Here is a 16,681-nt window from a genome sequence, read left to right as displayed (position 1 = left end):
TTCAGCAGTAGGGAGTGTAAGCCTCCCCTTGTCTATCACATCTTGGACAACCTCTTTTGACTTTTTGCAGTAAGCAATCTTATGTCCATTGCCTCTATGGTATTTGCCATAGGCATCCTTATCCCATGCTGGTTGTTTTCTATTTTTATGAGGGTCTAGAGTGGGCCCAATAAGAGAAATTACACCTTTAGCATGAAGGCGGTCAAAGGCGACCTCATAACTCATATCTAACGAGGTATACTTCCTTTGCGGTTTCTTTTTAGGCTTGATGGCATTATGTTTAGGTCCATGTGAGGCAGTGACATGAAGGTGCTTAGATGTTTTTCTAATAGGAGTAACAATGAAGTCGGACTTGATCGAAGGCCTGAGAATTGAGCTATGTGGTGTGACGTTGTTAAGTTCATTGATCCTTTGTGGGTCATCTACCATGGTATCGACGCTATTTGTTGTCTCATAACCTGCACTACAATTCCCTTGAAGAACAATGTAGTTTGCCTCTAGTCTGCCAACACGTGCTATAAGATCCACTAGCATACCCTTCAACTCACTGACTTGTGATTGAAATGTGTTTGTCATATTGTATGTTTTCTGTAATGGATCATCCATCGGGATTAAAAATGGAGAAAGGAATAGGATGCAGAATGTATGCTTGCTTTAAAATTGAGCTTTTAGGAACAAATTTGAATATCCTACATGCATGATGATTTTTGTTTGTTTTTTAGATACACCTAGACCTAACGTATGTATGCATGACTCAATCAATATGTTCGAACCCGTAAAGGCTGCCTACATATCCCAAAAGAGGGAATCAAATCGCTTGTAGTTCAAGACTACTAAATGCGGAATGCATCAGATGAAATGAAGTGTATGAATGCAATGAGACTCCTAAATGCTTAATAACTCTAGTAATGCATGAAGTGTATGAATGATGGATTATGCAATGCAAAGGGATTCCTATATGAATGCAATCCTAATTGGCATGAAACTCTAATGACTTCATAATCCTAGACTTGATAGACTTCTAATGACGTTAGAATTCTAAATTTGACGAACTTTCAAAGATGCTAGACTCCTAATGATGTGCATGAAACTCTAGTGGACCTAGACTCCTAAATTGAATGAAACTCTAGTGGGCCTAGACCCCTAAAATGGATGGAATTCTAATAGATCTAGAGTCATAAGATGAATGGAACTCTAATGGGGTTTAGAGTCCTAATGATGGACAGAATTCTAATGGATTTAGACTCCTAATGATGGATGGAATTCTAATGGTGTTATACTCCTATGCATGGATTTTCTATGGATTATAGACTTCTAAGATGGCAAGAATTCTAACGACCCTAGACTTCTTAGATGGGTGAACCTAGACAGGGTTAAGAATTATAAATGTGGTGAAACTGGATCAACCTAGACATATGAGCTAGATGGACTTCTCATGGAGTTAGAATTCCTAAATGGATGAGACTTTTACAACAAGATGAACACTAAAATGAATCCTAAATGATGTGCACATAAAGGATGGATGATATACATGAAAAGATAGGATATATGATGGATTTTTAGAAGAAAAAAGGATATCTGATAGGAAAAAAGATGGAGATTTTTTTTTGGAAAAAAAAAGGTGGAGATAGAATTTTTGAAGCTGATAGGAGATCGAAGATGGGATGGAATTTTGAGAAAGATAGGAGAATAATTTTTGAAGAAAAAAAAGAGATGGGGATAAATTTTTATAAAAGATGGGAGATTATTTTAAAATAGTGGGAAAGATTTTTTGGTAAAGGATGGGGATAATATTTTCGAAATAGATAGGAGGTTATAGATTGAAATTATTTTTTTCTTTTGAGATGAATTTTCTTTCTTAAAAAAATAAAAAAAGATGGAGATATATTTTTTTTGAAGATAGATTGTTGAATAAAAAAATGGGATGAAGGTTAATGAATTATCCTACAATTAGCAAAAATATAACATTGCACAAACGAGTATTACCAACGAGTAACAATGAGGCGCCAAAAGTAGATGAAGAAAATAAACTAAAGATTTAAAGCACTTAAGGAAAAGGAGTGCACAAATAAGATCTGGGCGAGGAATTTTGTGAGACGCAAATAGTTGTGTTGGACGTACGACAATAGTGTGGGACATGGGGATGTTGCACGCAACGCATGGATGACATCACGTCAGGCACGACGCTCTACCATGGGCTCGGGGTAGAAGCGTGTGACGCAACATAGCTGCGCGGAGCGCATGTTTGAAGTGTGGGGTGATGTACAAGGAAGCAGGTGGAAATCTCTCTTTGCGTGATTTCGTTGAATAGTTTTATCTCGAAGATCAATAATACGAAACAATTAATGGCACGCAAACAAAAATATGCACAAGTTGTATAATTATATGCAAAGTTCGAATCTAAAGTCAAATTCTACATTCAACTTTTGGTCAGGTTTAGGTCAAGGATGAAAGGGTTCATGACTATGAAATTGATCCTACGCTTCGTACCCTTGTTTAAAGAGGTGGCCACGTGTAAGACGCACTCCAGTCTCAATTTAGGAACAAGAGAAAAATGTCATGGCTGGATAGGTTTGCTTATGACTAAGATCCAACACTATCGCTCGGGAAGCTTTTTGGAAGGACAAATAAAGCGCAAACACCCGGGGTAACCTCACACATAGAATATTTGCTAATGAGGCGATGTAGATTGTCCTTATGGCGGCTGAACAATAGCCATGCACATGCAAAACAATATATAATTCTAAAGCATAAAAATAAGAATGAATCGTATTTTTCAAGTTTCACCCACTCATTTTAAAAAATTAATTTTTTAAAAATCCTCCGCAATGATGTCACCAAATTGTAGGCGTGTATTTTTCAATTCCTTTAATGCCTACACGCGTGTGAACGCGTTTATTTGACTACCCAAATGTTAAGGTTTTATTAAAGATATGTTTTTAAGTTGCCAACAATCCTTTAAAGGAAGAATCATAAACGTAATTGGATATTGAGACAGAAGGTACATCTTAGGGACTTATCCAATGTAGATTTTCCCGTCATGACTCCTATAGATAGTCAGGAACCAAAAATTGAGTTCGAGGGTGAGGGTAAAAAATAGTCATGAACTATATTGCCCATTGTTGGCCTCTACTAAATATCGATTCATAATAGATTTTATCCTAAAGAATAATCATATAACGTTTTAATTCACCCTAAAAATATTTAGTCTAGGTTGGTTCAGGAAACACATAAAAAGACTAATTTTTTAGTGACAAGTTATTATGCAATCAGATTACTGGATTCTTAGCAGGTTGTCCATATTATCTGATTTAGTTAGAACAATTATTTAGGTCTTGTTTAGCAATAAATACAAAGTGATAAATATTACAACTAGGCATAAAAAATATTATGTTCATGAAAAAGAAATAAAAATAAGAAAATAAAATATTGCAGGTAATTAGTATAATATATACAATACTTACAGTCACAGAGACAAGTTAACAATCTACATCATGAATTGAATGTTAACAACTTCAATAAAATAACAAAGATACATAAAGAAACAGAATAAAGGTGGTTAATTTAGTTGACCTTAGAAATTATACAATCATCCAAAATCGTTGATTTGTACAGATCTTGGAAAATTGAATAGTTGTACTTGTATGAGTCTTTAAAACAATATTGCGTTTGTGTCTTTACTGGTGGGTTTTGAAAATTTACTAATAGATGTATTGTAGGTGTTAGACGTTGGTACATATATGATGTGATTATATTGGTAAGATCAAAAAACAAAGTGGTGTTTAACACTTAGGAGATGTACGTAGCAGATGCAGGCGGTGGTGTCCTTGTGTTGTAATCTTGACGTGAGATTTTAGTTGGGCGTGTGGAGAGATTATGTATAAGGATCGAAATAGTTGGGTAAGTATTACTTCCTCCGTTCTTCTATTCTTTAAGAGTTTGTTTGGTTAAAGGAATGTGGAAGGAAAAGAAAGGAAGTAGAAGGAAATTTATTACTTTTCAATGTTTGGTTCATTAAAAAAAATTAATTGGAAGGAAATGGGAGGAATTGGAAGGAAAGACTCTTTAATAAAATTTCACTTTCCTTTCCTCCCAAAAGCGGGGGAATTCGGAAGAAAAGAAAAAATTTATACCAAACATGAGAAATTAAGGTTTTTTCCTTTCTCTTCCATTCTTTTCTTTTCTCTTCCCTTCCTTTCTCTTCGCTTTCTTTCCTTTACTAAAAATGAACCAAACACACTATAAATGAAAATGTTAGGATAGATGCTACATACCATAAATGGATTTCTTTTCACCATAAAAATCTTAAAATACTATTATAAAGTTGGTGGTCCTCCACCTTCTCTTTTAAAATACTCATACTTTTTCCTTAACAAATGTTTTTTTTATTCAAAAAGTGGTGGTCCCCTACTTTCTCTCTTTACCTTTTTTAAAAATCCTCCACTTTCTCTATGTAGCATGTATAAAACAACGGAGGAAGTATGTTTTAAGCGTGAGATGAGAGATGGTTGTGTGATTGTGCTGTGAGAGAGTATGAGGGAATTAGGGAATTTATCGAGGGATTTTTATGCTGTGTATTTTTTTTAGTTAGTGAGTCGATGATAATTGTTAGGAGGGTATTATATAGTGTAGGTAGTTGAGTTGCAATAGGTTTTGGAAAGATAATAAGTCTCTAAAAGATATTAGAAAATAGTTAGTAGGTTTCTAAAAGATTTTATTATAAAAGATTTTTATCAAAATAGTTATATAAAAGATATTTAAAAACAGTTTGGGAAAAGATTATCTTTGTAAAAGATATTTTTATCAATAAAATTAGAGTCCGTTGTTGGAGAGACGTTCTCACGGTCCTAGACCCGCTATTATCCTATTACCAACTCTATACGAGTACATGAAAAAAACCAATTCTAAGTACCGGGTACCCGGTCCTAGACCCGCTCCAACCGGGTACCCAGAGCTGGAACCGGTCAAACTGGGTACCCACCAGGTACTGGGTCCGAAAAAATTCTACCCAGAATTGGAACCAGATGCAACTGGGTCCAATTTTTTGGACCTAGACCCGGACCCAGTTGGCCCGGGTCCGGACCCGGCGGGTCCACACCGGGACCGGGTCTGGATCTGGGTACCCGAAATTTCTGCTCACCCCTATTAGTTAAGTGCTAGAGTATATTAGTTATATCATATATTACAGATTATAATGCAATTTATTGACCCTAACTTCAGTATCACACATAAACATTCTATCTTTCTTCTCTAATCCATCGAGATGCCCTAAAACCTGTATTGTTTTCCTCATTCATTTTATGTATACAACCTGCATTGGATGTTTAATTTGGATGTAAGTAAAATATTTGAGCACAAGTTTGCAAAGACAATGTCCACAAACACTTACTTTATTTTTTCACATGTTTATCATGTTTGAAGTGAAAGAAGAGTTTGACACATATTCACCACAAAGGGTAATATATATAGCCCATTATTAGTTGATAACTTGCACTTGCAAAAACTTTGAAGAAACAGATCAAATCACTCTTGGTACCGAAAACATAACTTTTGCATTTGAAAGTTTAACTTTTTATTTGAAAAACATAACTAATACCTAAATGTTATTAGTTATTAATTTATTCTTAATAGTTAAATAATATAAAGTAATAGTTATGCTGTTATGATTGTATTTTCATGCCTTGAGAATCATGCACATGCATTCAAGCACAAAAATACTACATAAGTATATGTGCAAAAGGTGGATTAGATATGTAAAGAGGAAAGTGTGGAAAAGAGAAATGAATAAATAAATCAATGTAACCCCATGGCGATATGAAACCGCGAGAAAATTAGTTCGACAATCTCATTCTCAAAAGTCAAGATAATGAAGATGCAAGAAAGGCACTCCAAGAAGTCTACATAAAGATTACCAGCTCAAAACTATTGTGCTAAAATACTTAACTAATTCGCCAAAATATGATCGTGAGATTTTGTGAGACGCGGTCTGTTTCCTAAAAATATATATCTCTTGGGCCGGTCAGGTCTCACGTTAAGACAAACGTGAGACCGTCTTTTTTAAGACTTTGTGATAAAATTAATTAATTCTATCAATTAAATTGAACTAGAAAAAGGTTTCATAAATTGGGCTTTCATAAAAACTATATTAAAAGGTTTTTGGAAATGGGCCTTTAAAAGGTTATTTTCAAAATGTTTTAGAAATAGGCTTACTAAAACTAGTTATACAAAAAGTTTTGAGAAATGAGTTAACAAAAAGGGTTTTTGAATATTGGCTTAAAACATTTTATTTTAGACTCGTTTTTTAATATTTCCTCGACCCAGACCAATTGGAACAAGGTATTGGTCATAACTCATAAGGTACTAAATGGGCAGACACGATTACGTGTCTACAATCTCCTACTCTACCTCTTTGTCAATCCCCAAAGAGAGAATTAATATAAATTTAATCTTCTAAGGCATTTCAATCTATTATGTCTGATATCTACACTATTGAAAGGATTTAATTAGTTCGGAGGTACTATCTCTTTTGTCATTTTATCCAATCCTCCTAATTTATTGGACTAACTTTTATCCTTATATTTTCCTTTGATTTAGTGGCTTATGGTCTACGAGGTGAACATCGGGATGTTTTCTGGGATGATAGATGATGAAGTTTATCCGAACATTTCTGGGTCATATCTGTCTTACTTGACTGATGAATATTGGTGTTACACTACTCTTGTTTAGTTATTCTATATTAAATTTGATATCCTTTCCCTTCAAAAGAACAAAAAACTTTGATCTCTTTATTTGCTCCCAAGTATAAGGACAAACACTATCGAATTTAATTTGTAAGGATACTGAAAAGCCTTTGATCCAATCAATTTGGTGTTCACCTCACAAGATTCCATTTGATGACGACATGAATTATATCGACATCTTCTGATGTTAGGTTTCCCGATCATTTGTGCAACAAATGAAATTAAATCATGTATTTTCTATCTCATCATGGTAAACCAACTGTAAAACAATTATTAACGGCTTCGCAAGTCAAAATAAACCAACAAAATAGAATTGGTGAAAGACTCAAAAGTCGGACCGAACAAAATGAAAATCCGATCTAATCTTATAAAACATATCAAAAGGTCATGCTTCGTTTTCGATATGTTCTGAACAGTAGGATATCTGGTTAAAACGGATGGAAAACCGGATTAATCATATCTAATTTAGGTTACTAGAAGTTCTTTTTCTTTTTTCCACTCTTCAGGTTCCCCAGCAAAAGCACATGAGAAGTGCCACACCAATTCCCAAAACCAAGAAACCACCAATCACAACACCTTCAAAAGTCAAACATATCAGATAACACCCCACTCACCTTTTCACATGCATAGCCCATATCAAACCACGCCTCAAAGTAAAAAACAAAGAAAGAAATTACAAAACAGCCCACCTCTTGTTTTACCCTTTCTCAAAAAAAAAAAACAGCCCACCAAACATCAAATTCCCAGCCAAGCCTAAAAAAGGCAAACATCTAGACACTTTCTATCCCCAAAATCCAAACTTTATTATCACCCATCACAACCCACAACAAGTATGGGTCGCTGCTATGCCATTTTAAGCCCAAATCCTCCTCATCCACTCTAGGCTCATCGTCCTGCACATGGCCTCTTTTTCCACCAGGACTTGAAGACCGCATCGCCAATCACACAAAATTGGCCCAAGAACAAAAATGGAAGAAAAAGATGGAAAAGAAAAAAACTGAAACTATCTTCTTCTTACATCCAACTCACTCAACTTTCCAATTCCCATCAGCATTTCATTAATTCCATTCAAGCAGATGATGTCATAAAATGGCAAATATACTGGGCCTTTCATATGATGGGCCTATATTAGAGCTTAAAGAATGATCGAATTGATGCCATTCTTGCAAATCAAAAACAAAGTTGGGTTTCACATCAACCTTAAATCAGTTATCTTCGTCACAATGAAATATATATATCATGTCTGTCATCCCATGGAACATAAGAGGCCTAGGGAGCAAGGCCAAAAGAAGCTCTTTGAGAAAACATATTGCTACAACTAATCTATCCTTTGTATTAAAACAAGAAACCAAGATGGAGGAATTTATATGAAAACAATCCGATCAATATGGAAAGCAGACGATATCGATTGGATTTTTAGCCCATCACATGGAAATTCTAGTGGAATTTTATCTCTCTGGAATTTATCTATCTTTGTGAAAGAATCAAGCACAATAAAAAGGCACTGGATAGCAATCAAAGGATCATTCGTTTTGTCCAATTTCGAATGCATCCTAATCAATATATATAATTCATGCTTAGACTCTTCCAGAGCAGGAGTGTGGGCTGAAATAAAAGATTTATGGATCGAATACTCGCTTCCAAGTCTCATCATTGGAGAATTTAATGATGTCCCGAAGACATCAGAAAGAAGGAGTCTGGCTGCATCCCAATCAGAAATTAACAAGTTCAGAAAATTTGTGCAAGACTTACACATCTATTAGAAATTCCATCCTCAACAGGTGGATTCACGTGGTTTAGAGGTAACTCCAAAAGCCTTCTTGACAGACTTTTTATTAACCCTGAGTGGCTAACATTATTTCCAGGTCTAAGAGTGACTCTATTAAAGTGCGGACTGCCAGATCATTGCCCTTTACATGTTCACAATGAGCAAAAAGTTTGGGGTCTGAAACCTTTTAGGTTTCAAAATTACTGGGTGACTGACCCCAACTGCTTAAAAATAGTGAAAGAATCATGGCTCTCATCTAACGGCATTCCAACAAATGAAAAATTGAAGGCGCTAAGGAAAAGACTTATAATCTGGAATCAAGAAGAATTCGGCAACATTGATAACAAGATCTCAAAGTTGAAAAATTCAATCCAGCGCCTTGATGAAATATCCAATCACCGAAATCTCGATTCCAACGAATTAAATGACAAAAGAGCAGCACAATCAGAATTATGAAAGTGGATGAAACGTAGAGAATTATATTGGGTGCAAAATTCCAGAATCTCGTGGCTCAAAGATGGAGACCGAAACACGAGATTTTTTCACACAGTTGCAACAAACAAAAGAAGAAAGAATTCTATTGCATCCATTGAAGTGAATGGCAAGGAATTTGATGACCCTAATGTAATTAAAAGAGAAGCAACATCTTTCTTCAAGAAAATTTCAAAGAGGACAATCATAACAGACCTACCTTTGAAGGTCTCAACTTCAAACAGTTATCATGCGATCAAGCATCCTCACTTATAATGCCTTTCTCAAACGAGGAAATTGATGAGGTAGTTTCATCATGTGACGCAGACAAGGCGCCAGGACCAGACGGATTTAATTTCAGATTCATAAAGAGTGCCTGGGAAAGGGTTAAATCGGATATCTATGAGATTGTACATGAATTTCATGCTTCATCTTATCTTCCTCAAGGCTGCAACACAACATACATAACACTTATACCGAAAATTGACAAGCCAAAAAATTTTAAAATTATCGCCTAATTAGTATTGTTGGGTGCATATACAAAATCATTACAAAACTGATGGCTCAAAGGCTTCAAAAGGTGATGAATTCTCTTATTGCACCTCTTCAATTTTCATACATTGAAGGAATGAATATTCTGGATGGGGTGTTGATCGCCAGTGAAATAATTGACTCTTGTAAAAAAAATCCAGTAAAGCTGCACTTTTCAAATTGGATTTTCATAAAGCCTATGACTCCCTATCATGGTGCTTTCTTGAATGGGTACTCAAGCAGATAAATTTCCGTGATCTTTGGTGTGATTGGATCATCACTTGCATATCAACTGCATCTGTATCTATATTAATCAACGGGTCACCATGTTCTCCCTTCAAACTCCGACGTGGACTAAGGCAAGGTGACCCGCTTTCACCCTTCTTATTTATTCTTATTGACGAGACTCTCAATCAAATCATCACGAAAGCAACATCCTTGAGCATGTGGATATCAATCAGAATACGGCATGGTGATCTAAAGATCACCCACCTCCAATACGCAAACGACACTCTTATCTTTTGTGATGCAAACATTGAATCACTCAAGGACATCAAAAAAGCCCTCATCTTATTTCAATTGGCATCGGGTCTTCAAATTAAGTTCTTCAAAAGCTCATTGATAGGTCTTAATACCTCTAGCATGTGGCTACAATCGACAGCAAACACACTATTATGCAAAGTTAGGCGAAACCCCCTTCACCTGTCTAGGGTTGCCTATTGGTGGGAAAGCTTCGAGAATTCATCCATGGGACCCAATCATATCAAAGCTTTCCAAGAGACTTGCAACATGGAAAAGTAGGATGCTCTCAATTGGAGGTAGAATCACCTTGATAAAATCATCATTGACAAGTCTTCCATTATATTTCATGTCACTATATCCTGTTCTGATGGAAGTGGTTAAAAAAATTGTAAGAATTACAAGACAGTTTCTATGGGCCGAAAATTTATATAAAAAAAAAGCTCTCCCGGTTATAGTATGGAACGTGCTTCAACTTCCGAAAATATTGGGGGTCTTAGTATTGGAAACATTATCAAGCACAAAAATCTTGCACTACTATTCAAGTGGTTATGGAGATTCTTTGACGAGCCATCCAAATTGTGGTGCCAAGTCATCCGAACAAAATACAAATATTCGCCCACACTCACAATATCTGACTTAAAAATTTCTTGCTCAGGAGGGCCATGGAGACTAGTATGTCCTTCCATCCTTCGAAATCAAGGAGCCAAAAGCATTGCCATTAAGGGCGTTAAGAAAAATGACAAAAATGGCCAAGATTCTCTCTTTTGGCACGATGTATGGATTGGAGATGCTGCTTTGAAATCAATTTTTCCTGGACTGTACGCAATTTCTATCTTCCCTAATGGCACGGTGGCATCATATGGCTTTTGGAAAGGGATTGCTTGGATTTGGAGCTTTGCTTGGAACAGAGTTCTTAGGCCTCAAGATCTAGTAGACAAGGCCCAAATGGACATTATGCTTCAGCAGGCTCACGTCGCTTATGAAAGCAAAGACAATCTGATATGGACTTTCAATTCATCAGGTAAATTTTCCTTAAAATCTTTCTCCCTTGAGTTCGATAATTAAGTACCCGTCCGCACCATGATGCAATTAAAGGAATGTGGCAGGTGCTTGTTCCTCATCACATTGAGATCTTCGTATGGACTGTGCTCCTCGAGAAAATAAACACAAAATACAAACTTGCAAAGATGGGAATCATACTAGATGAACAAGATATATGCATCATATGCTCTTTCCCCTTTGAGTTTAGCAATCACCTATTGCTTCACTGCTAATTTGATCAAACAATATGGCATTTGAGGCTTTCACTCTGGAACATAAAATGGGTCTTCCCTCATAGCCTAAAAGCAGCTTTTGATCAATGGCAAACCTTGTCAAGATGTGATTTTTTCAAAAAAGCCTGGCATGCCACTATTTTCATCATTGTATAGTCTGTGTGGAAGGAAAGGAATTCTCGAATATTTGAAAAGTCAAGCAGCTCAACCAAAGACATTCAAGACTTGGTGCTACTTCGCCTTGGATGGTGGATCAAAGGTTGGAGTGAGGATTTTCCATTCTCGCCTATTGATGTTCAACGATCCCATTCATGTCTGTTGTGGAACAGTTTTATTGTGGTCCAGCATCCCATGAAGTCTCAGTCCATTCCTATAGTCTGGAACCCCGCTGATGCGAACTAATTGAAATGAAATGTTGACGCCCCAGTCAACCCCTCTTCATCTTCCTCGGCTATAGGCGGTGTCTTGCACAACAACAAGGGAAATTTGACTTGCGTATTTTCTTCGCCAATTCCATCATGGAAATTAATTGAGCGAAAATTCTTGGCATTTATAGAGCCATCATGGTCTCAACCTCATACGAATGCAGAAAGAATAAAAATATCATCATAGAATCGAATTCGGAAAATGCGGCCTAATGGTGTAACCAAGATGAAGGTGGTCCATGGAATATGATGAATTATCACCTCAACTTCATCAGGAATGTGTGCAAAAAAAAACCTCAAACTTTCAATCACTCACGAAAAGCGCAATGCAAATTTTGTAACGGACTCGCTTGCAAAGCAAGCGCAATCCATTGGGTGGCTATAAGCTGCCATGGCGTCAGACATCTAGGGTACCATCTCCTCATGAATCATGTTGGATGTCTATTGCATAGCTAGGCTGAAGTTTCTTTCATTTGTTGGAATATAGGTTTTTATTTGTAATGTCAGGAAAAAGTATGAGCCTCTTGTATGTTTTATTTTTCAGTTCGTTTGCTAATTTGTACCTTGTAATCTAAAAGGTGAATGAGTCCTCCTTATTTTGGGTGTGCAATGCACTATGAAAGTTTCCACCCTTGAGGTGGAATACCGGACTTGATTCCTAGAGGTTCTTATTCCCCTTTTTTCTGATTAATAAAACTACAAGATTAATTATAAAAAAAAAGTCTCCTAACTAATAGTCGAATCAAATAAATACTTCCTCCAGCTTTATTTGACATTTTACACTTTTACTTTTCACGCATGCCAATGCAGAATTTTAAGGACATATATCTCTAATTTTGTATTTATAAAAATTATAGAAAACACATAGTAAAAAAATACGTATTAAGACGAATCTAACAAGATCCCACATGCGTATACTTTTATTCACGTATAAATTACAAACGATGGTCAAAGTAAAATTTGTGAATAGTGTAAATGTCAAAGTGTAACATGGAAATAAAACGAAAGAAGTATTAATATTTGTGTTCCGTGGTCCTTTAGGCATGACTGATGTGTCCATTGATATGCCTCCCCTTTATGTTTATGACTCTACGCATCATGAAGTGGCTAATTTGGACTATTATCATTGGTTAAAGATTGATAAAAAATGTTCTTATTACATGGATTTTTGCTACATTGTATAGAGATGTAGTGGTAAAGGTAGATGATGCTCAATCTTAGAGACTCAGTGCTTGGTTGACATTGTTTAGCATAGGAAGTTAAAATTTCTAGATTTTGTTTGGTTGACAAATTCATGAGAAATAGAAATTCCTAGGAAGTTTCACTTCCCACAAAATGGAGGAAATTACTTGCCGAAGGGGACCTAGGTAAGTAGAAATTTCCATAGGAATTTTCATTTTCCATCAATAACCAAATAAAATTTAGCAATTCCTAGGAAATGCAATTACATACAAAAATAAAGTTTTAAGGAATTTACATTCCTTATATTCAACCAAACAAACACTCAATATATGTTTGATTTGCTAGCTATATAGTTTTGTCCGATCTATCGAAGTGAGACTTCTATTGTATAATGTTAGTAAACAAGAATCCAGAAGCCTTGTTAGGTTCCAATAGTTGGCGTCCTAATTTAACATTATTTGTCACGCCATCTAGGATGTTATGTCTTCTTTCAAAAACTTTTTTATAAAATTTTAGAGTCTTAGAAAGATAAATAAATACATACTTCATCTGTTCTGGAATATAAGTAAAATACTTCTCTAAAAATAACTCTCACATGAAAGAGATAAGTGTTTAACTTATGTGAGGAAATATAAAGAATTTGGTTTATAATAACACTAGTTTCTGGACCCGTGCAAAAATGCACGGGAAGTTTATTTTTTGAGATAATTGTGTACATCAAATGTTATATCTGTAAATATTTTGCAAGATATTTTGAAGCACTTAAAGTTCGCATGCAATATAAATCATGAAAATCGAAGGTAAAAAAAATATATGTCAACAAAGTGGATGAAAATAAAAATTAATTATTGAGTAACATTAATAATAAGAGTATTTAACCAACATTCTGAAATACTTCTTTGTACACTACGTTCGTGGTAACATTTGATGTTCCACGTTCTTTATCAACTATTAAAATTTTCAAACCCTTCTTGCTAGTAACTCTTGATACGGCCACATAAAATTGTCTGTGGCTGAAAACAGACCGATGAAGATATAGGCCAACATGCGAAAGTGATTGTCCTTGACTTTTATTGATTGTCATTGCAAAGCACACAACCAAAGGGAATTGTCTCCGTTGGAACTTGATGGGAAATTTTGTTGAGTCTGACGGAGTAAGCGTCATTCGTGGAATGAAGACCTTATTGCCCAAATTACTACCAGATACCACAATAGCCTCTATAATACGATCGCCTAAGTGCTTAACGACCAATCTTGTGCCATTACATAGCCCAGAACTTTGATCAATATTCCTTAGGAGCATCACTGGTGCTCCAACCTTCAGTCGTATACTATGGTTTGGTAATCCTCCGCATTTTATTGTATTTAGGAACTCTGTTGAATACATCTCATGAATTCCAAAATTTCCTTCCTCCACTGAAATTGCATCTGAACTCAAGTAAGCTCTTTCTTCACCTGGCAATTGAGATAACACGTGATCGTTAACCGTCTCAGCAATTTCATTGGTTGGAGCAAGAATAGCTCTTTCTTGAAAATAACTTGGTTCCCAAATGTGATCCTCTATGTCAGGATATGTGCTTTCTACTATTGCCGTAATAGGGTCATCTCCCCCTCTACCAACATTTCATGGGGTTTTTAATATCGGCCTCACCATCATTTGGATCTCCGACTTTGCCATCTCCAACATTGAGTATCCATTCTGAAAATTCTCTAATTTCATCAACATTTGAATTACTTGAACCTGTTGTGAGGCGCATGTTCTTTGTCAGCCTAAGTACTCGGCAAAAGTCCCATAAGTAAGAACTATTTATTGCCGAGAAGACAATGTCTTGTCTGCTTCCTTTAGGCACCACGGGAATATTTGTCTTAAATCACCACAAAAACTACAACCTTGCCACCAAATGGATATCTTGATTTGCAGGATTCACAGACTGCATAACATCCTTTAAACTCCTATCTAGAGCTTCAAAGCAGTATTTATGCATCATCGGAGCTTCATCCCATATGATTAACTTTGTCTTCATAAGGAGTTCGGTTAAGTCCGAGCCTGGCTTAATGCCAACACATGTTGAGTTCTCAGCAACATTTAACGGAAGTCCAAACCTGGAATGAGCAGTTCTTCCTCGCGGAAGCAATAAAGAAGCTATTCCGCTTGATGCAACTGGCAAAACGATATCTCCTTTACGCCTTAATGAGGCACACAACAATCTCCAAAGATACGTCTTACCTGTTCCTCCGTATCCATATACAAAGAACACCCCTCCTTTTCCTCGTGATACAGCTGACATAATTTCATTGTAAATTCCACGTTGCTCAGTTGTTAATCCTTGAAACAGTCGCTGGAACTCCTCTTCTAACTTCCCTCGGTCATAGGAAAGCTCGTCCATTATCATTTTTTTGACCGTCTTCTATGATCAGATCATTAGGATATGGCATTTCGCTGAATTTATGTAATGTGCTGCCATTACTTTGTAGCTTAGCTTCAATGTCTGCTAGCGCAAAGTTTTGCAGTTGTTCATCACTTAGGCGCAAATCTGATAACCATTTTCATTCGTAATTGAAAAGGGTTAAAATATTATAAAATACAAATACATTAATATTTTTACAAACAATAGTGAGTAATATTTGAATACCTTTGTCTTGTAGGAGTCTGCGTTGCCTGTGAAGGATATCATCAGAAAGAAGGTGCCATGTCTTTTCCCAGATAAGATTAGGCTTTGTCAGACTACACGATAATAGGAGCATGCAAAAAAGATTACGTAAATGTTGTCCCGATTCTCTGAAGCTTGCTTCTATTATGGCATCAACATACTCTTTGTCATCATCTAACAAACCCCTGACATAACATGCTTCTTTAAACGTTGGATTTAGTACCCCATCAACAACGTGTATGTCTTCGTAACATGTTGCACCTTTCACAAAATTCAACAATGTCCTTAAGTAGAATTTTTCACCTGCTCCAGGGTTTACATGATAGGTTCTTCCTTTGGAAAAGCCTTGTTTTCTAGGTGTCCACTCACGTTCCTTTTGCTGCCAGACAAATTTCGTAGGGAATTCAACGTAGCTTAATTCTCGAGCCTCAACATATTTTTTGTTGCACTCCATCCACGCCAGAAATTTCGTTCGCTCAATGCCAGGTCTTTCAAGGACATCTCCTAAATGATCTTCATCAGTGAAAACAACAGTCTGCTCGTTAGGTAGATGAAAACTTAGACGTTCGACAGCTGGAGTTCTGTAATGAATCGGGAACCCGAATAACCTCCACATGGCTTCACATGGGGATATGTAACGACAATCATAATACATTTTAATTTCATCAATTTGTTCGGGATCATCAGAGTTTTGCCGGTTTTGATATGCTGCTGCTGTTACTCTATCAACCCCTTATTTATATACTTGAACAAATACTTGATGGACCTAGATTGGTTGCACCACTCGACATTTATATGTGCACGATACTTACAAAGTAATTCACGATTATGAGGGACAACATATCCATTGTCAAGCATAACACCATTTTTTTCAACATTGACTCCAATATCTCTTCTCCTGTACACAGGATAGTCGTCTTCATCAATTGTTGTTTGTTCAGTGAATTTCTTTGGAAAATGCTTCGTGCACTTCTTATATGTCGTGCATGGAGCATTGTGATTCAAAGCACCGCAAGGACCGTGCATCATAAACTCAGAGACAACATCGTATAGTTATGGATTTTCATCCTTGTCCGGAAGTTCAGCACATATAATTTTGTTTATTGCTTCGGCATCA

General features: G+C 36.1%; 2 protein-coding genes across 2 annotated transcripts; one reads left to right on the top strand and one right to left on the bottom strand.

Annotated features, from left to right (window-relative positions):
* Nucleotides 1-10,488: 10,488 nt before the first annotated feature.
* Nucleotides 10,489-11,097, top strand: LOC125498747 (uncharacterized). Its single transcript, XM_048647015.1, has one exon. The coding sequence runs from the start codon at nucleotides 10,489-10,491 to the stop codon at nucleotides 11,095-11,097; it is 609 nt and encodes a 202-aa protein (XP_048502972.1).
* Nucleotides 11,098-13,742: 2,645 nt separating this feature from the next.
* LOC125498748 (uncharacterized) lies at nucleotides 13,743-15,300 on the bottom strand. Its single transcript, XM_048647016.2, has 3 exons — nucleotides 14,842-15,300; nucleotides 14,535-14,778; nucleotides 13,743-14,368 (listed from the first exon to the last, which is right to left on the bottom strand). Exons 1-3 carry the CDS (start codon nucleotides 15,298-15,300, stop codon nucleotides 13,788-13,790), a joined length of 1,284 nt encoding a protein of 427 aa, XP_048502973.2. The 3' UTR covers nucleotides 13,743-13,787.
* Nucleotides 15,301-16,681: the final 1,381 nt, after the last annotated feature.

The sequence above is a fragment of the Beta vulgaris genome, chromosome 6 (assembly GCF_026745355.1).
Source record: "Beta vulgaris subsp. vulgaris cultivar EL10 chromosome 6, EL10.2, whole genome shotgun sequence".
NCBI lineage: Eukaryota > Viridiplantae > Streptophyta > Magnoliopsida > Caryophyllales > Amaranthaceae > Beta > Beta vulgaris.
The sequence above is the reverse complement of the archived record's forward strand: the minus strand, read 5'-3'. Positions and strand labels throughout refer to the sequence as shown.

Excerpts from the sequence above, each read along its gene's own strand:
- LOC125498747 (XM_048647015.1), top strand. The coding sequence starts at position 10,489 with ATGGAACGTGCTTCAACTTCCGAAAATATTGGGGGTCTTAGTATTGGA.
- LOC125498748 (XM_048647016.2), bottom strand. The coding sequence starts at position 15,300 with ATGGACGAGCTTTCCTATGACCGAGGGAAGTTAGAAGAGGAGTTCCAG. Across the intron at positions 14,779-14,841 it reads TAAAGGATGTTATGCAGTCT|ACAAATATTCCCGTGGTGCC; the intron begins GTGAATCCTGCA and ends TGGTGATTTAAG. Across the intron at positions 14,369-14,534 it reads TATTAAAAACCCCATGAAAT|GTGAAGAAAGAGCTTACTTG; the intron begins GTTGGTAGAGGG and ends CTCAATTGCCAG.